Below are 19,996 nucleotides of genomic sequence, written 5' to 3'. Positions count from 1 at the left end.
TTACAAATGTTTACATATAGCAAAATAAATTACATATTATGCATAGAAAATATAATAAATGACTTGGACACAGTCGCTCACACATCACATTATATTACAATAACAAAGAGTTAAAAAAAAAAGGTGATAAAGTGCTAAATAAGTAGCAATAAAAAAATAGCAAGCGCCTGGTATCAATAAATCTTAAAAAATTATCTTAAAATGTTTGTATGAAGCCGCTCTACATGATCCTGGGGTTTTTATTTCACAATTTTGTCCGTAAATCAAGATATAAACATTAATAACAGACGAATATATAAGTCACAGGAGCCAAAACATGAAAAAAGTGTGACATAAAAATCTGAAAAATATGGTGCTGTGAGAAAAATGTAGAAAATAACATTCTAGAGTGTTTTTTTTTTTTTAAAATTATTATCATTGTCGTATCAGAATCGGTTTTGAGTATCGAGTGTTTTCTTTAGTATCGAAATCAAGCCTGAAGAGAAACCGTGTGGTGTGAGAAAACGAGACAAATGTGTTTTTGTGAGTGTGTTCTGTCCGAGTGTCACTGACCCTGCGGCCCTCGCTGTGTCTCTGTGTCTGTCTGAACCTGTGTCTGTTTCTGCATCTGTGTCTCTGTCTGTGTCTGTTTCTGTGTGTCTGCGTCTGTGTCTGTGTCTGTGTCTGTGTGTCTCTGTCTGTCTGTGTCTGTGTCTGTGTCTGTTTCTGTGTGTCTGCGTCTGCGTCTCTGTCTGCGTCTGTTTCTGTGTGTCTGCGTCTGTGTCTGTGTGTCTGCGTCTGTGTTTGGGTCTGTGTCTGTTTCTGTGTGTGTGTCTGTGTCTGTTTCTGTGTCTGCGTCTGTTTCTGTGTGTGTGTCTGCGTGTCTGTGTCTGCGTCTGTATCTGCGCCTGCGTGTCTGTGTCTCTGTGTCTGTTTCTGCGTCTGTGTCTCTGTCTATATCTGCGTGTGTGTCTGTGTCTGTGTCTGTTTCTCTGTCTGTGTGTCTGTCTGTTTCTGTCGTCTGTCTGTGTCTCTGTCTGTGTCTGTCTGTGTCTCTGTCTATATCTGCGTGTGTGTCTGCATCTGTGTCTCTGTCTGTGTGTCTGTCTGTTTCTGTGTCTGCGTCTGTGTCTCTGTGTCTGCGTGTCTCTGTCTGTGTCTCTGTGTCTGTCTCTGTCTGTCTGTCTCTGTGTCTGTGTGTCTGTCTCTGTCTGTGTCTGTCTGCGTCTGTGTGTCTGTCTGTTTCCGTGTCTGTTTCTGTGTCTCTGTGTCTGCGTGTCTCTGTCTGTGTCTCTGTCTGTCTCTGTCTGCGTCTGTGTGTCTGTCTGTTTCCGTGTCTGTTTCTGTGTCTGTGTCTGTGTCTGCGTGTCTCTGTCTCTGTGTGTCTCTGTCTGTGTCTGTCTGTGTCTGTGTGTCTGTGTCTGCGTCTGTGTGTCGTGTCTGTTTCCGTGTCTGTTTCCGTGTCTGTGCTGAAGCCCGGCGCCGCACAACAACAGTTTTCCTTTGAGCGAGCGGAGGGATACGCTCGGCTCTCCCTCCGGCGGGGGTGATTAGGCCCGATGACTCCGCCGCGTTGAAGTCCAGCCGCGGCCGAGATGAGCGCGAGCACCCGAGGGCCCCGTCGCCCACGCCGTAATGGGCACTAACCCGGGTGAAACCTGCAGCCACTCGAGCCGAGGAGAGTGATGGATTTAATCATCGCAGGAAAAGAAGAAGAGGAGGAGGAGAGGAATACGGCGTTTCCTGTCTTTCCTGTTTACGTGTGAGGACAGTAACAACATAAGCAACAGAAAACATCCCCGTTAAAACAGATGACTCACAGTTTGTACGACTCCGCAGGGGAAAAGACGAATCTACAATAAAAACTCAATAACACACTGCCCCTCTGCCCCGACTAGTGGACGCTCCAGGTACTGCAGCTCCCGGACGTTTGGGTCCAGGATAAATTCTCCCGTAAAGTGAAACGGTAAAAGGAGAAATTCAAGTTTATTTCCGTCGAAAACGTTTCTCAGCTCATCCAAGCGGCTTCTTCATTTCTGATCAGTTCTAAAGACAGAAAATAAGTGTGTCATTCGTTCATTTGTTTTTCAAAGTAAAACCAAAAATAATAAAACGATTCTTTATTTGTCTCCAAAACCAAAATGAAAAAACAGATAATGATTCATTTTTTGTTTAAATGATTAATGGAAAAATCGGATAACGACCATTTCCCGTTTCTGTGAATTAAACTGTGATGCTGGACCGAACCAAGGACCAGGACTAAACCAGGACTGAACCAGGTCCAGGACCAGACCAGGACTGAGACCGTGATTGAGACCGGGACAGACACCAGGACTGACACCGGGACCAGACCGGGTTCTGTCCATTATCCGTTTTTTTTCCATTATTCATTTAAACAAAATTAAAAATTGAAAAAACAAATCGTAAACAGGAGGCACGGAAACGGACGATGCTCGAGTTTGCAGTGACCATTTTGTAACCTGACGGTCAGGTTTCTCTCTAACCTCTGGGTTTCTCCAGGTTTCTCCAGGTTTCTCCAGGTTTCTCCAGGTTTCTTTCTCCAGTTTCTCCGGTTTCTTCTCCAGGTTTCTCTTTCTGTTCTTTCACCTCCAGTTTCTCTCTGACCTCAGTTTTCTCTGAGTTTCTCTCTGACCTCAGTTTTTCTTCAGGTTTCTCTCTGCCCTCCAGGTTTCACTCTGACCTCCAGCTTTTTCCGGGTTTCTCTCTAACCTCTACATTTCTCTTGGACCTCCAGGTTTTTCCGGGTTACTCACTGACCTCCAGGTTTCTCCGAGTTTCTCTATAATCTCCAAGTTTCTCCAGGTTTCTTAGTGACATCCAGGTTTTTCCAGGTTTCTCTCTGACCTCCAGGTTTCTCTCTGACCTCCAGGTTTCTCTCTGACCTTCAGGTTTCTCTCTGACTTTCAGGTTTCTCTCTGACCTCCAGGTTTCTCTCTCTCCAGGTTTCTCTCTGACCTCCAGGTTTCTCTCTGACCTCCAGTTTCTCTCTCCAGGTTTCTCTCTCCAGGTTTCTCTCTGACCTCCAGGTTTCTCTCTGACCTCCAGGTTTCTCTCTGACCTCAGGTTTCTCTCTGACCTCCAGGTTTCTCTCTGACCTTCAGGTTTCTCTCTGACCTCCAGGTTTCTCTCTGACTTTCAGGTTTCTCTCTGACCTTCAGGTTTCTCTCTGACCTCCAGGTTTCTCTCTGACCTCCGGTTTCTCTCTGACCTCCAGGTTTCTCCCGGTTTCTCTCTGACCTCCAGGTTTCTCTCTGACCTCCAGGTTCCAGGTTTCTCTCTGACTTTCAGGTTTCTCTCTGACCTCCAGGTTTCTCTCTGACCTCCAGGTTTCTCCAGGTTTCTCTCTGACCTTCAGGTTTCTCTCTGACCTCCAGGTTTCTCTCTGACCTCCAGGTTTCTCTCTGACCTCCAGGTTTCTCTCTGACTCCAGGTTTCCCGGTTTCTCTCTGACCTCCAGTTTCTCTCTGACCTCCAGGTTTCTCTCTGACCTCAGGTTTCTCTCTGACCTCAGGTTTCTCCAGGTTTCTCTCTGACCTCCAGGTTCCTCTCAGATTTGTGTGGTTCTGCTTGATCCTGTGGGCTTCCTCTGGGCTGTGAGCTGTGCTTCCTCTTCCTCCGTCTCTCCTGCAGCTCAGACAGATCTCCTCGCGGACTCTTAATCACGATTGTCTGAACGAGACTTTACGAGGAACCTTTAAGAGCCGCGCTGTCGGCTTCAATCTGACTCATTTAAAGGATCTGATCGGAGCTCCTGACCTCCTTCGAACGGTTTTCGCTCGTCGTTATCTTCCTCGCGGCCGGATCTGGTCTGACTCATGCAAACGTGTGTGAGTAATCCTCTGCTGCGTTTGCCTCTTCCACCTATCCCCGCCCACTTTCCCTCAGCCGACGGCTCCGGGTCATGACACACGACGCTCAGAATAACATCATCGCTCCGTCACGTCAGACTCACTCCAGCTGATTGGAAGTCGTAGTTTTTCTCGTGAAAAGCTCAGATCTTAAGGTAATGTTAACAGCAACTAGCATGCCAATTGTACTTCCTGATTCTCTGACAATAAAACTCTTTGGGACGGGACACAGCAGAGACATGAAGAGCTGATTATTATGTCTGTACAAGAGAAAGATCCAAGAGAAAGTCCTGGTTTAGTCCTGGTTTAGTCCTGGTTTAGTCCTGGTTTAGACCTGGTTTAGTCCTGGTTTAGTCCTGGTTTAGTCCTGGTTTAGTCCTGGTTTAGTCCTGGTTTAGACCTGGTTTAGTCCTGGTTTAGTCCTGGTTTAGTCCTGGTTTAGACTGGTTTAGTCCTGGTTTAGTCCTGGTTTAGTCCCTGGTTTAGTCCTGGTTTAGTCCTGGTTTAGACCTGGTTTAGTCCTGGTTTAGTCCTGGTTTAGTCCTGGTTTAGACCTGGTTTAGTCCTGGTTTAGTCCTGGTTTAGTCCTGGTTTAGACCTGGTTTAGTCCTGGTTTAGTCCTGGTTTAGTCCTGGTTTAGTCCTGGTTTAGTCCTGGTTTAGACCTGGTTTAGTCCTGGTTTAGTCTGGTTTAGTCTGGTTTAGTCCTGGTTTAGTCCTGGTTTAGTCCTGGTTTAGTCCTGGTTTAGTCCTGGTTTAGTCTGGTTTAGTCCTGGTTTAGTCCTGGTTTAGTCCTGGTTTAGTCCTGGTTTAGTCCTGGTTTAGTTCTGGTTTAGTCCTGGTAGTTTAGTCCTGGTTTAGTCCTGGTTTAGGTCTGGTTTAGTCCTGGTTTGGTTTAGTCCTGGTTTAGACCTGGTTTAGTCTGGTTTAGTCCTGGTTTAGTCCTGGTTTAGTCCTGGTTTAACCTGGTTTAGTCCTGGTTTAGTCTGGTTTAGTCCTGGTTTAGTCTGGTTTAGTCCTGGTTTAGACCTGGTTTAGTCCTGGTTTAGTCCTGGTTTAGACCCTGGTTTAGTCCTGGTTTAGTCCTGGTTTAGTCTGGTTTAGTCTGGTTTAGTCTGGTTTAGTCCTGGTTTAGTCCTGGTTTAGTCCTGGTTTAGTCTGGTTTAGTCCTGGTTTAGACCTGGTTTAGTCTGGTTTAGTCCTGGTTTAGTCTGGTTTAGTCTGGTTTAGTCTGGTTTAGTCTGGTTTAGTCTGGTTTAGCTGGTTTAGTCCTGGTTTAGTCCTGGTTTAGTCCTGGTTTAGTCCTGGTTTAGTCCTGGTTTAGACCTGGTTTAGTCCTGGTTTAGTTCTGGTTTAGTCCTGGTTTAGTTCTGGTTTAGTCCTGGTTTAGACCTGGTTTAGTCCTGGTTTAGACCTGGTTTAGTCCTGGTTTAGTCCTGGTTTAGACCTGGTTTAGTCCTGGTTTAGTCCTGGTTTAGTCCTGGTTTAATGTTCACACTGAAGATCACACACAACTTGCATTTAATTGGAAGTGTGAACGACGTCGCAAAAAATCGAACTTTCTTCATGAAAAGATCTGATCTGAGCCTTAGTCCCTGATGACGATGACGATGATGATGATGATGAAGGAGCATCAGAGCAGAAGTCGCATTTCTTCAAACACTTTTCATGTGTTTCATTTTCACACAGATGATGTTTCATATCCACGACCAGAGACCGATGAGGCTTTATCAGATCTGTGGAGAGGCGAGTCCGCTCACTAATGCACGATTTTTGAGTTTTTTTGGAGTAAAACTTACAACTGTAATGAAATAAACGCTACAGGTTTGAATCAGAGGCTCGGTGTAGTTCTGACGCCGCTCGATGGAGGAATTATACAGGTTGAACGAAAACGATGCTGTGAGCACGATGTTATTTTGGAAAACAGACGAAGGGAAATATTCGTTTCTCAACAAACCCGGCTCTGTGTAAATGTAACCTGGAGGTGAGGTGGCAGCGTCGGCAGTGATGCGGTCGCTCTATCAGACCGTTGTGGTGAAGAGGAAGCCAAAACTCTCAATTTACTGTCAATCTTTGTTCCTCCTCTCACCTGTGGTCACGAGAAACGACTGTAACGTGGTTTAAATCTGTGAAAAGCTCTGATTTAAAGGTTGTATAGAGGATTTTCAAAGGAACGAGAAATCCAGCGACTGTTTGTCCTTTTTCAAATGTTGCGCATGTGTGAAACCACCTCCCCTCCCCTACAGCTCCTACGTAGAAACGCCTCCTCCCTCCTCCTCCTTACGCCACAAACAGGTTTGTTTACAGCCGCTGCACATGACTTGTAAACAACTAACTACAGTGTTGGTTAGGCAAGACGGAGAAGTGAGGAGCGGGGAAGAGTGGAATCGGGCAGCGGGGAGAGGAGCAGGAAAGGGGTGCAGAGAAGGTTGCGCGGAGATTCAGTGCGAATGAACTAACTACAACACGCAGCAGCAAGCGGACTCTTTCTTTGCATTGAAAATTATGTTTTCAGACATAGGATATCGCATTCATGTCCTGAAAAACGTTTGTCTCGCTCTTGGAAATAAAGTATGTTTTCATAATAAGCAGAAGTTTCCTGTCCAGGAGTAATTTGTGGACCAGTGCTTCAGTCTTTAGACCCTTCGTCTGCTTCAGTCGCGCCATCGCTGGAATGAATCTTCAAGAATCACCTTAGTTTGGCTTCGCTGCTTTTCCCCTTGTCTTCTTCTTTCACCTCAAAAACGGACTTTCTTTTGCGGCGAACTGCTCCTGGATTCTTGTCGCCATCGCAACAAACTTTGTGCGAACTGCGAGGAAGATATAGGTCAAAAAAAGCCGCTAAGAACTGTTGCGTTGGTGGAGTAAACAGCGTCTGTGCGTCTTGCGTCTGTGGACTGTGTGACAGTCGTACGTAAACCACGTACCGGCGGCGGCGCAGGCAAGTCAGTTACACTAGAAACGTAGGGAGTTTGATTGACAGCCTGTCAGCTCACAGATAACGAGGCAGTGTCGTTATCTATTGGCAAATGTTTAGCCCCACCACGTCCAGAGTTGATGAACTTTTATTCTCTTTTTTTTGGTCATCATAATTACAAGGTGACTGCATCTTTATAATGTAATATAATATATCATTGACAATTTGAAACAAAAAAAAATCCTCCATACAACCTTTAAAGGTCAGATCTGTGCAGAGGCGACTCCACGCTGTAGCTGTGTTTTTGTGTTTAGAAACGACTGTTACATAAAGACAGAAACTGAGAACAGAACAAGAGTTTTTTGTCCTTGTTTTCCCTGATACGTTGAGTGTTTCAGTTGGTGCTGGAGGCCTGTGAGCCGCTGCGCTGCAGAGTGAGCGTCTGGAGGAGCTTTAGGAGAACGTGTGGGCGTGTGCAGTCACATCTCCTCATCTCCTCATCTCCTCTGATCACGAGCTCCAGCTCCACTCCGCGTCCTTCCACAGTCTCACTGGATTAAAACACAAAGGCCACAACCAGAACACGGCTTAAAGACCAAGAGCATTATGCAAAATCCACTCTTTTTTTTTTTTTTTTTTTTTTAAAGCTTTCTCCGTGTTATAACATTGTTCCCTCGTCAGAAAACTGCCTGGAGGGGTTCACAGTCTTCCATGCGTGTTTGAGTAATTTACTGATCTCTCTCCGTCCTTATGTTTAGATCTAAGACTCTGTACGAGGCTCCGCCCACAAGCCCACGTCCCCCACATCCCCCAGGCTCCCACATGACAATTCTGCACAAATACACAAAAACACGACACAAAACTGAACACAAAGACTCCACAAACCTGATGTGAAGTGAGGAGTTTCTTTAAATGTTCCATCTGATGTAAAATGACTCTTTTCACATTGTATCTTCTGCACAGTTTGGGTTTTGGAAAATCCATGACACAATAGTTCTGAAATTTTCCTGATTTCTTGGAGACAGTCACAGACCAGGAACTATGAAAGTCCGACTATTGCTCCTCCCCGCCCGTCCTGAGAAAGCACAGGCTCCGCCCTCCAAACGTGACGTAGGCGACGAGTGAGCCGCCCTTCCTCCGCCGTCTCAGGGAGGGAGGGGGAGACAGGCCTAGTGATGTTATGAGACGTGCCGAGGCTTCGAAGCCTGTGTTGAGTAACGAAGCGGGTGTTTCCACGAAGGTGTTTCTATCGAGGCTCGCTTCATTTGGGGGAGGAGCCAAAAATGATGACGTCTGAAGCCTCGCTGTCCGACTCGACCACGTGACTGCTTCAGGAAGTGGTTCGCGGATTTGGTGCGATTCGAAACATAAGGGTCAGTGAAACACAACAGATTCACCCAAAACATTTGTGGTTTTGGGTTATTGCGAGTTTGGTACATTCTATTTGAGATTTTTTTTTTTTTTTTTTGCGATGGAGCAGGCCTATTTCATCTGAGCTGTGAAAGTTTTTTTTTTGTTTTTTTAAAGCAGGGGAAATTCTCTGTAAAAAAGAAACCGTCCTTATTGTGGCATAAGCACAGACATAAAGTAGTAACACGAGCACAGTCACATTACATCCTGATCTACAATTAGTTTTTAACCCGACTGTTTTATCATGAACACAAACTCCAGGTTAAAACATTCACACTTTATGTTGAAATCACAAACATTCAAATATTTAATCGTTCATTTATTCAGTATAAATCTTTCTATCAGAACCACAATGATCATGTAGTTCGTCCTATTTTCACTCTGCCTGTTATATTTTTTTTGTCCTCTTGATGGCGCTGTGGAGCAAATGAAGCACCTTGAAGTGTCGACTCAAGAGTCGAGCAAATGGATGAAACACTTCAGAGCTTCACGGGGCATCACTAGTGCGCCCTGACAGCGGCAGGAATAAACTTCTATTCATCATGGTGATACAGCGCGTTCAGCCGCATGTGTTGGACCTGGAATCGGACGAGGACTTTGAGGAGCACGAAGCTCAAGCACCGAGTCCACATCAACTGAACATTACTGATTGGTAAAATATTAATAAATACGAGTAGATCAACTTATTATATCAGGGTAGAACAATGAGCTTCTGCTGTCGCTTTTGTTGAGGTTCATGTGGTAAACTTACAGATGTAGGATCGTCATCACTGGACTCTGGTCTCGTGGGAACAACATCCTTTTCCAAAGTGTCGCTTCTGCTTCGTTGTAAGTCCAGTTTTAAAACACCCGTAGTTCTTCTTTGGTGAGGTGTCGCTCGCAAACAAAAACATTCTTGGGGACCTTTTTGTCTGTGTTCTCAGAAATAAACTTCAGCCACTTCGCACACCTTGATTCTTCTGTCGACATGACAAATAATTTGGACTTCGCAGCCACTTTCTCCATGAGGAGTTGGTTACAAAAAGCGTGTTTGAAGCGAAAAATAAATATAAATAATGCAGAACAGCAGATCTGTACGGTGCAGACGCAGGACGGTGTGTGAGTGGGTGGAGGTGGTGGAGGCGGAGGTGGTGAAGTGTTTTCTGTTATGTCAAACGTGTCATAGGTGAATCTGCCGCGTCATCGTTGTAGCAGCTTTAGTTCGTTGTCACGTGGGAGGGAGGCAGAAATTTGTTAAAAAAAAAAACGCAGAATCTAAATCTAAAAACCACTTCGGCGACAAATACAAGGCCACACATCAGAAGGTAGAAAGATCTGAAAAGTTGATTTTGCAGGAGATGGTCCCTTTAACAGGACGCACGCTGATGTGTGTTGTAACAGTGCCCTGAAGGGGGAGTGACTTAGCGTGAGAGGCAATTCAAACACATAGAGCACGAAAATACTAGCCAGGGTTTGCACCACCTAGTGCCTCAGCTTAATTTCATTTCTCTCCAGCGACTAGATCAGGAATCAGAAACACTAGACAGTTTGCGAAGAGACAAACATTCTGTGTGTCAACGATTCCCGAGATCGAGGATTTAAAGCCGGAACAAAGAGAATGTTTGGTGAATTTTATCACAAATTCAAAAGCCCCCACAGTGGAGAGTTTTAAGCCTCATTTTAAAACACACTTTTATTCTCCAACTTCTCCTCTGTCTTTTTTATTTATTTTATTTATTTTTAATGTATTTTTATCGTTTTTATTTGTTTATTGCTATTCTGTGATTTTGCTCTTATTTTATTTTACTGGTTTTATTATTTTAAGACTAAGAGTGTTTATTTAATCATTATATTATTGTTGTTATTATTACGTTTTTGTGCAGCACTTTGGAAACTGTTTGTGAAATGTGCGACAGAAATAAAGTGGATTCTTTCAACGGGATTTGGGAAAAGCTTTAAAATACCACACGTCACGACCAAATGTCAGCGATTGGTTAAATAAAAAAAGTCCCCGCCAACCGTCGAGCGAACGAATCCTAACGCTGCGAGGTCACACGGTTTCTACAAAGTGAAACCGACTCATGAATCTAAAGCTGCTAAAATAAAATAATAAGAGAAAAGCTCAAACAGAAGTGTCCGAGCAGCTGCACAGGTCGAGTCAGATCTGTGTCAGGGCAGTTTGCTCAAGTCACACAATCCCATAATCCTCAACTTCCATCCTGAATCCTGAACTACTCCAGCTGCACTTCTCTCAAATATTAAATGAAAAAATGTAAAAAGTTTAAAAACTGCTCAGTGTGTCATGTAAACACTTAATTCTTCATGAAAACCATTATTTGGAATTGAACTTAATTCTGAAGTAAGTGATTTTTTTATTTTATTTTTTTTTCAGATTTTAAAGCTGAATTATTTTATTCCTATTATTTATTTATTATTTTATTTTATTGAATTATTTTATTACTGGATCATGTATTATTTTATTATTTATTATTTTATTTTATTTAAGATGAATTATTTTATTCCTGGATCATGAATTATAATTTTTTTTAAATTATTTTATTTTATTTAAGATGAATTATTTTATTCCTGGATCAGGAATATTTTATTATTTATTATTTTATTTTATTTATGAATTATTTTATTCTGATTATTTTATTATTATTATTTTATTTTATTTAAATGAATATTTTATTCCTGGATCATGAATTATAATTTTTTTTTATTTTTTATTTTTTTTATTTAAGATGAATTATTTTATTCCTGGATCCCGAATTATTTTATTATTTATTATTTTATTTTATTTAAGATTAATAATTTTATTCCTGGATCATGAATTATTTTATTATTTATTATTTATATTTTATTTAAGATTAATAATTTTATTCCTGGATCATGAATTATTATTTATTTACTTATATTATTATTAATTTTTTTTTTTTTCTCAGAAATAATGTTGGTGGTTCCAAGAGCGACGAGACCACACCCAGGTACCACACAGAACATACAAACATACAAATACTGAAGGTACAAGCGGTAAAACAAACGGGCAGTGCCAGACGAGGTGGAGCCAGACCACGAGCCGTAACAACCTCCATTCATGATTATTATTTCCACATAAATTTAAAGAAGAAGAATTAAATTCTGAACTATTTAATTCAGAACAATCAGATTCAATTCAGAATAAAAAAAAAAAAAAACATCATGTAAACGTGTCCGGTGAATCAAAACAAAACTCCAGGTCTGTGTGTGATGAGGAGACGACTTCAGGTCCCTTCGGGTCCTTCAGGTCCCTCAGGTCGGACTCGGTGAGGAGCAGATGTTTCTGGTGTGGTCGGTCGTGCTTGGTCGGTCGCTCTCCACAGATGTTTACAGACAGGAGCATCGACAGGAGCGTCAGGGGAGCACCTGTCAGAGCCCGAGCCTCAAATCTCCTCTGTTTCATTAGACGCCGTGTGAGCAGAGCCGCCGGCGTCTGCCCCCCTGTCACGCTCCCACTCCTCCTACTCCTCCATCCCTCCATCACTCCCTCTCCTCCACTCCTCCCTCCTCCTCCTCCTCTCCCTCTCTCCTCCTCTCTCTCCACTCCTCCCTCTCCTCCCTCTCTCCTCTCTCCTCTCCCTCCTTCTCTCCCTTCTCTCTCTCCTCCCTCTCCTCCACTCCTCCCTCTCCTCCCTCTCTCCTCCTCCCTCTCTCTCCTCTCTCTCCTCTCCTCCCTCTCCTCACTCCCTCTCTCCTCCACTCCTCCCTCTCTCCATCACTCCCTCTCTCCCTCTCCTCTCTCCTCTCTCCTCTCTCCACTCTCCTCTCTCCTCCTCTCTCCTCTCCTCCTCTCCTCCATCCTCCCTCTTCCTCCCTCCTCCCTCTCCTCCTCCTCCTCTCTCTCTCTCTCTCTCCTCCTCTCCTCTCCTCTCCTCCTCTCTCCCTCTCCTCCCTCCTCCCTCTCCTCCCTCCTCCTCTCCCTCCTCCCATCTCTCCCTCTCCCTCTCCTCTCCTCCCTCTCCTCCTCTCCTCCCTCTCTCTCCTCTCTCCTCCTCCTCCTCTCTCCTCTCCTCCTCTCTCCTCTCCTCTCCTCTCTCCCTCTCCTCCCTCTCTCTCCTCCCTCTCCTCCCTCTCCTCCCTCTCCTCCCTCTCTCCTCTCCACTCCCTCTCTCCCTCTCCTCTCTCCACTCCCTCTCTCCCTCTCTCCCTCTCCTCCCTCTCTCCTCCTCCCTCTCCTCCCTCTCCCTCCTCCCTCTCCTCTCTCTCTCCTCCCTCTCCTCCATCACTCCCTCTCCTCCTCCCTCTCCCTCTCTCTCTCTCCTCCCTCTCCTCCCTCTCTCTCCTCCTCCTCTCCCTCCCCTCTCCTCCCTCCTCTCTCCCTCTCTCCTCTCTCCTCTCCTCCCTCTCCTCCCTCACTCCTCTCTCTCCTCTCTCCTCCCTCTCCTCCTCACTCCCTCTCCTCCCTCCTCCCTCCCTCCCTCTCCTCCCTCTCCTCCCACTCCCCTCTCCCTCCTCTTCTCTCCCTCCCTCCCTCCTCCTCTCCTCCCTCTCTCCTCTCTCTCTCTCTCTCCTCTCTCTCCTCTCCTCCCTCTCTCCATCGCTCCTCTCCTCCTCTCCTCCCTCTTCCTCGCTCCTCTCCTCCATCACTCCCTCCCTCCCTCTCTCCCTCTCTCCATCGCTCCCTCTCCTCCCTCTCCTCCCTCTCTCCTCCACCTCTCCTCCCTCCTCCCCTCCTCCCTCTCCTCCCTCCCTCCTCCTCTCTCCCTCTCCTCCCTCTCCTCCCTCTCCTCCCTCTCCTCTCCCTCTCTCTCTCCTCTTCTCCATCACTCCTCTCCTCTCTCCCTCGCTCCTCTCTCCTCCCTCTCCTCCCTCCTCTCCTCTCCTCCTCTCCTCTCTCTCCCTCTCCTCCCTCTTCTCCTCCTCCTCCTCCCTCCATCATCTCCTCTCCTCCCTCTCCTCTCCTCCTCCACTCTCCCTCTCTCCTCCTCCCTCTCCTCCCTCTCCTCCCTCTCCTCCCTCTCCTCCATCGCTCTCTCTCCATCGCTCCCTCTCTCCTCTCCTCCTCCCTCTCCTCCCTCTCCTCCCTCCTCCCTCTCTCTCCATCACTCCCTCCCTCTCACTCCTCTCCTCCCTCTCTCCTCGCTCCTCTCCTTCCTCTCTCCCTCTCTCCTCACTCCTCCCTCCATCGCTCCCTCTCCTTCCTCTCTCTCTCTCCTTCTCTCCTCTCCTCCTCCTCCCCTCCTCGCTTCTCTCTCCTCTATCGCTTCCTCTCTCCCTCTCTCCTCCATCCTCTTCCCTCTCCATCGCTCCCTCTCCTCCCTCATCGCTTCTCTCTCCTCTCTCCTCTCTCTCCTCTCCTCCCTCTCCTCTCTCTCCTCTCTTCTCTCTCTCCATCGCTCCCTCCTCTCTTTCTCTCCCTCTCTCCATCTCTATCTCCACCACTCTGTTTCTCCTCACTCTCACGTCTCTCCCCTCTCTAAATCTCCATCTCTCCCTCCTCTCTTTCTCTCTACCAGTCTGTTCCTCCTCTTTTTCTCTCTCCCTCCTTTTTTTCTCTCTCCATCCCGTGCTGCTTTTTCTCTCTCTACACCACTCTCTTTCTCTCTTTCTCTCTTTCTCTCTCCACTGCCCTCACTCTCTTCTCTCCTTCCTCTCTCTCCATCTTCTCTCTCTTCTCTTTCTCTTCCTCTTTTCCTTCTCTTTTATCACTCGGTTCTCAATTTCTCAAAATCACACCAACTTTTTCTTTGCAAAACTACAATAAATATGAAAATATTAATATAAAAAAATCTCTCCATCCAAACTTCACACCAAAGCCCTAAACCAGAACTAAACCAGAACTAAACCAGAACTAAACCAACTAAACCAGAACTCTCTTAAACCAGACTAAACCAGACTCTAACCAGGACTAAACCAGGACTAAACCAGGACTAACCAGGACTAAACCAGACTAAACCAGAATAAACAACTAAACAGAACTAAACCAGGACTACCAACAAACAGGATTAAACAGGAATAAACCAGGACTAAACCAGGTCTAAACCAGACTAAAAGGACTAAACCAGAACTAAACCAGGACTAAACCAGAACAAACCAGGTCTAAAACAGGTCTCAGGACTAAACCAGGTCTAAACCAGGACTAAACCAGGTCTAAACCAGGACTAAACCAACCAACTAAACCAGGTCTAAACTAAACCAGGAAACCAGGTCTAAACCAGAGCTAAACCAGACTAAACCAGGTCTAACCAGGTCTAAACCAGGTCTAAACCAGGTCTAAACCAGGTCTAAACCAGAACTAAACCAGGTAAACCAGTCTAAACCAGGTCTAAACCAGTCAGGTCTAAACCAGGTCTAAACCAGGTCTAAACCAGGACTAAACCAGGACTAAACCAGGACTAAACCAGGTCTAAACCAGAATAAACCAGGACTAAACCAGGTCTAAACCAGGTCTAAACCAGGTCTAAACCAGGACTAAACCAGGACTAAACCAGGTCTAAACCAGGTCTAAACCAGGTCTAAACCAGGTCTAAACCAGGTCTAAACCAGGTAAACCAGGCTAAACCAGACTAAACCAGGTTAAACCAGGTCTAAACCAGGTCTAAACCAGGTCTAATCCAGGTCTAAACCAGGTCTAAACCAGAGCTAAACCAGATCTAAACCAAGTCTAAACCAGAGTCTAAACCTAAACCAGGTCTAAACCAGGTCTAAACCAGGTCTAAACCAGGTCTAAACCAGGTCTAAACCAGGACTAAACCAGGACTAAACCAGGTCTAAACCAGAATTAAACCAGGACTAAACCAGGTCTAAACCAGGTCTAAAGCAGGTCTAAACCAGGACTAAACCAGGTCTAAACCAGGTCTAAACCAGGTCTAAACCAGGTCTAAACCAGGTCTAAACCAGGACTAAACCAGGTCTAAACCAGGTCTAAAGCAGAGTACTCGTGGCAGTGCAGTTGGAGCAGACGTGTGTGTTTTGTTGGGAGGAGCAGACAGATGTCCGGGTTTTGGACCAGTGCTCTGTGAGAGTCTGTGTGTGTGTGTGTGTGTGTGTGTGTGTGTTGTTGTGTGTGATTGTGTGTTTGTGTGTGTGTTGTGTGTGTTTGTGTGTGTGTTTGTGTGTGTGTGTGTGTGTGTGTGTGTGTGTGTGTGTGTGTGTTTGTGTGTGTTTTGTGTGTGTGTGTTGTGTGTGTTGTTGTGTGTGTTGTGTGTGTGTGTGTGTGTGTGTGTGTGTTGTGTGTGTTGTTGTGTGTGTTGTTGTGTGTGTTTGTGTGTGTGTTGTGTGTGATTGTGTGTGATTGTGTGTGTGATTGTGTGTGTGTTGTGTGTGTGTGTTTGTGTGTTGTTGTGTGTGTTTGTGTGTTTTTGTGTGTGTTGTTGTGTGTGATTGTGTGTGATTGTGTGTGTGTTTGTGTGTGTGTGTGTTTGTGTGTGTGTGTGTGTGTGTGTGTGTGTGTGTGTGTGTGTGTGTTTGTGTGTGTGTGTGTGTGTGTGTGTGTGTTTTTGTGTGTTTGTGTGTGTGTGTGTGTGTGTGTTGTGTGTGTTGTGTGTTGTGTGTGTTTGTGTGTGTTGTGTGTGTGTGTGTGTGTTTGTGTGTGTGTTGTGTGTGTTGTTGTGTGTGTTTGTGTGTGTTGTTGTGTGTGTGTGTGTGTGTGTGTGTGTGTGTGTGTGTGTGTGTGTGTGTGTGTGTGTGTGTGTGTGTGTGTGTGTGTGTGTGTTTGTGTGTGTTTGTGTGTGTTTGTGTGTGTTGTGTGTGTTGTGTGTGTGTGTGTGTGTGTGTGTTTGTGTGTGTTTGTGTGTTGTGTGTGTTGTGTTTTGTGTGTGTTGTTGTTGTGTTTTGTGTGTGTTGTGTGTGTGTGTGTTGTGTGTGTGTGTGTGTGTTGTGTGTGTTTTGTGTGTGTTTGTGTGTTGTTGTGTGTGTTTGTGTGTTGTTGTGTGTGTGTTTGTGTGTTGTTGTGTGTGTTTGTGTGTGTTGTTGTGTGTGTTTGTGCGTCTGTGTCCGGTTCTGGTCTCTGCTTTGGTCCGACTCTGACTCTTTTACACAAATGTTTCTAAAATGGATCGAGGAAAACTGACTCTTCCACTGAACCACAAAACACCAACAAGACTTTAAGAACAAGAATGAACAAAACAAGGATATTTTTTAGTAAATTTATCTTCACCTGGATTTTTTTCTTAACTCACCAAGGGTTTTCTGAATTACATATATTGTTCTGTATAACACAATGTTGGTTAATTAAAAGGCCGTTACCATTATAAATGTTTGATGGTTTTAATGCCAAACTTTATGCAGTAAGAAATGTTTTATGTTTTAGAAGCATCAAACTGTACCATCTAAGGCCGTGGCTCTTTTATTTACTAAGTTTCTTGCGATCGCTAAAATGAGAAGCTCCCTGGTATTTTCATTTTGTAAAGGAGCTCAGCGGAAGAAAAAGGTTGGAGACGCCTGCACTACGTCATCACGCAGCGTGCGCCTGACGTAGGACGATGCTGGAAATATGTTCGGAAAGCTGCAATTCTCTAGCCTGAAAAAAAAGAAAGTTTATGTCTTTTTTACGGTTGGAAAGTTCTGCGCGGTTCTATAAAACATATTCCCAGGTGTTGTGTACGATACCGTCAGTCTGGAAGGGCTTCAGAGGCTTTGAAGAACGGGTCAGATGCAGAGTAGGGTTGGGTGGGATCCAAATTTTGATACCGTTAAACTTTCTCAGGATTTTACCAGGGTTTACAGTTTTACCATGTTACCAAAATGTTTTAGTGCAACTTTGATAAACTACGAAGTCGCACCGCTGTACAGTCTGTGTGTACGACCTGCACACGTATAATCTCTGAAAAGTTTCACATGAACCAGAAACACAGAACAGACTCACCATCAGCAGAACACCCCTCTGTCACAGAAACAACACTCATATTCCACTGAGTGCGTTTACATGCACATCAATAACCCGGTTATGATCGGGTTTTTTGAGTATCCCGGTTTCTTGATGGTGGCATGTAAACGCATGTAATCCCGGTTACTGCAACATAAAGTTGAGTCACATGCGTCCAAAAGACACTTTCCAGCCTTTCACCACAACAGTAGTGACATAAATAAATTGACCAACATAAATAAAGTGACCAAACGAGTGAAATGACGTAAAATAAAGAGCTGCGCTAAACCTGCACTCGTACGACCTGCACTCGTACGACCTGCACTCGTGTGACGCTGAAAAGCTAAAACATGAACTATCTCCTATACACTATACGCACAGAACACACTCACCATCATCAGCACCTCTTCTGTCACAGAAATAACACACATAATCCACAGAGTCGTGTCATTTAGTCCAAAAAGAAACTGATCGCATCAGCGGCACAAGGAGCGAGTTGTTTTTATCGCCGCTAACAGTTTATGCTAATTAGCCAAACGGTCTTAAGTTTCGTTTCTGTAAAACGTAAACAAATGTGATCAGAGCTGAATGATCTGATCAAACGGGCTGATGTGTCTATAGTGTTTATGGTTTATATGTTGTAAAGTTGAGTTTATTTATGCAGAAGATTTTAATGAAGAATCTGCACAGTGGATTGTGGGAGATCTCGTAGCTCCTTAGCTTCTTATGCTAAAGGAGCTCACGGTTTGTATTTTTCCTGGTTTATGAAATTGATTTAAGTTAATTTTTGCGCCTGCGCATTTGTAAGATTATGTCAAGAAACCGGGACACTCCATTTGATCATGTACACGTGGATATGAGTGTCCCGGTTTCTCAGTGAACATGTAAACACAGTAACACGAACACTGACAGAACCGGGATATGGCTAATAACCGGGTTACTGATGTGCATGTAATACGCACTCACTGAGTCACTGTGTCCTTTAGTCCAACACAAACTGAACCACATCAGCGACATAAAGACTGTTTGTAGTTTATGCAAATGAGTCATGTGGTTTTAAGTTTCACTTCTATAAAACTGAAACAATTGTGTCCTGAAGTCAAAATGCTGCCAAACTGTAGAAGTAGTATTTATTTTTTGGGACCAATTCTCTTGTGGTCGGACTTGTCGTCACGTGACAACAGAACAAAACTCATCAAACATCGTCTCCCCGCACACAGTTAAAAGAAACATTATAGACACTATTAGTTTTAAATCGTGAAAGCATTAAATTGAAAATAAAACCATGAGTCGTGTCCTTTAGTCCGACAGAAGCTGAACCGCATCAGCGACACAAGAAGCGTTTATAGTTTATGCAAATGAGTCATGTGGTTTTAAGTTTCAATTCTGTAAAACGTAAACAATGTGTCCTGAAGCCAAAATGCTGTCAAATTGCAGAAGTACTACTATTTTTTTGGGGGGACCAACTCTCTTGTGGTCGGACTTGTTGTTTTGTCTCATTCTCTTATGAGCGTCACGTGACAACGGATCAAAACTAATCAAACGTCGACTCCTCACTCTAGTTAGGAGTTAAAAGAAACATTATAGACTTTATTAGTTTTAAATCGTGAACCATTAAACTGAAAATACAACCACACATTCATCTGTGCTGAGCAAACAAATGTAGGGATCAATAAATGATAATATTATATTAGGTCCTTAAACGCTACAGATTTTTTTACCGCGGGAAACTGTAGAACTGTGTTACCGCCCGACACTAATGCAGAGAATTAATTTGACTTTTTCCAACAGTGAATAAAATGTCAGATTGTAAAACAGTTTGCAGAACCGAGAAAAGTTCCACACATATTAAAATATTTCCGTACTTCACTCGTGCGTCTCTCGTACCTGAGTTGGTGGATCCGTCTCGGTTGGCGGTGGCGAGGAGGCAGAGGGACTCGGCTCGGCTCTGCGATTGGTCGTTCTGCCGGGCGGCGGGCTGCGATTGGTCGGGGAGCAGGGTGAGGGGCTGCGTGGTCACCGGGGGAAACCTGTACAGCTGAAAGGTGAAGTAGACGCTGCGGGGCCAGTCCGGGGCCAGTCCGGACTCCGGGACCCTGCGGGAGACACGAGGGACGGACCGGGATCAAAATCAAACCTTTTCAACAGACGAACAGGTAAATTTTATTCCAGAAATGTCCCAAGTCTATTTTTTTGACCAATTTGATCCACGTGAACAGTAAAGAGGAGGAAGTATTTGCATTTGTTTTGCAAAAATACAGAAAATCAGTCCTTGAAAATGACCAAAAGGCAAAAAATGCACCGACAGAAGTCCTCCAGATCATGAACGGACAATGTTACACTATTTTCACAATTTTATTTATACTTTTTATTTTAAATATCCCTACTCTGGTGTGTAGTAGTAGTTTATTCTGTCATTTTGCAGCACTACAAAAAAAAAAAAAAATAAATAAAAAATAGTCCACAACCCCATGGATCAAGACTGAAAGGTTTAAGGCTGAAGTTCTTATAAAGCCAAAAAAAAAAGACAAAATTCCAAGAAAGAAAAGCAGCATATGAACAACAAATTTATATTTACAATTTCACTTATAACTTTAATTATTTATTTAATTATTAATTAATTATTAACAAGAATAAAGTCAGGTACTTTGGCTTTCATGACACTCCCAGGTAAAACAGGTGAAGTGTCTTGCCCAAGGACACTACAGCAGTGAATATGTTTCGGGTTCAGCTGAAGAACGTTCAAGTCTCGTTAAAAATCATGTCTCTCTGTTAGATCTGTGTCCTCAGTACCAGAACAGCCAAGAACAGCCACAGAACATTCAAGAACAGCTGAGAACAGACAAGAACAGTCCTAGAACAACCTCAGAACAGAAACCAACAGCCAAGAATATCTTTAGAACAGCCAAGAACCACCAAGAACAGCTAAGAAAAGCCAAGAACAGCCCCTGAACAGCCAAGAACAGCCACCAACAGCCAAGAAGAGCCAAAGAACAGT

General features: G+C 44.4%; 1 protein-coding gene across 1 annotated transcript in view; it reads right to left on the bottom strand.

Annotated features, from left to right (window-relative positions):
- nphp4 (nephronophthisis 4) overlaps nt 1–19,996 on the bottom strand; it is a 217,768-nt gene that overhangs the window by 143,680 nt on the left and 54,092 nt on the right. The window contains exon 7 of the mRNA XM_055165588.1: nt 18,886–19,094. Within this exon, the coding sequence (XP_055021563.1) occupies nt 18,886–19,094 (209 nt within the window). The remainder of the gene's footprint in view (nt 1–18,885; nt 19,095–19,996) is intronic.

The sequence above is a fragment of the Boleophthalmus pectinirostris genome, unplaced genomic scaffold, assembly GCF_026225935.1.
Source record: "Boleophthalmus pectinirostris isolate CB_2022bp ecotype Guang Dong unplaced genomic scaffold, ASM2622593v1 HiC_scaffold_8, whole genome shotgun sequence".
NCBI lineage: Eukaryota > Metazoa > Chordata > Actinopteri > Gobiiformes > Gobiidae > Boleophthalmus > Boleophthalmus pectinirostris.
The sequence above is the reverse complement of the archived record's forward strand: the minus strand, read 5'-3'. Positions and strand labels throughout refer to the sequence as shown.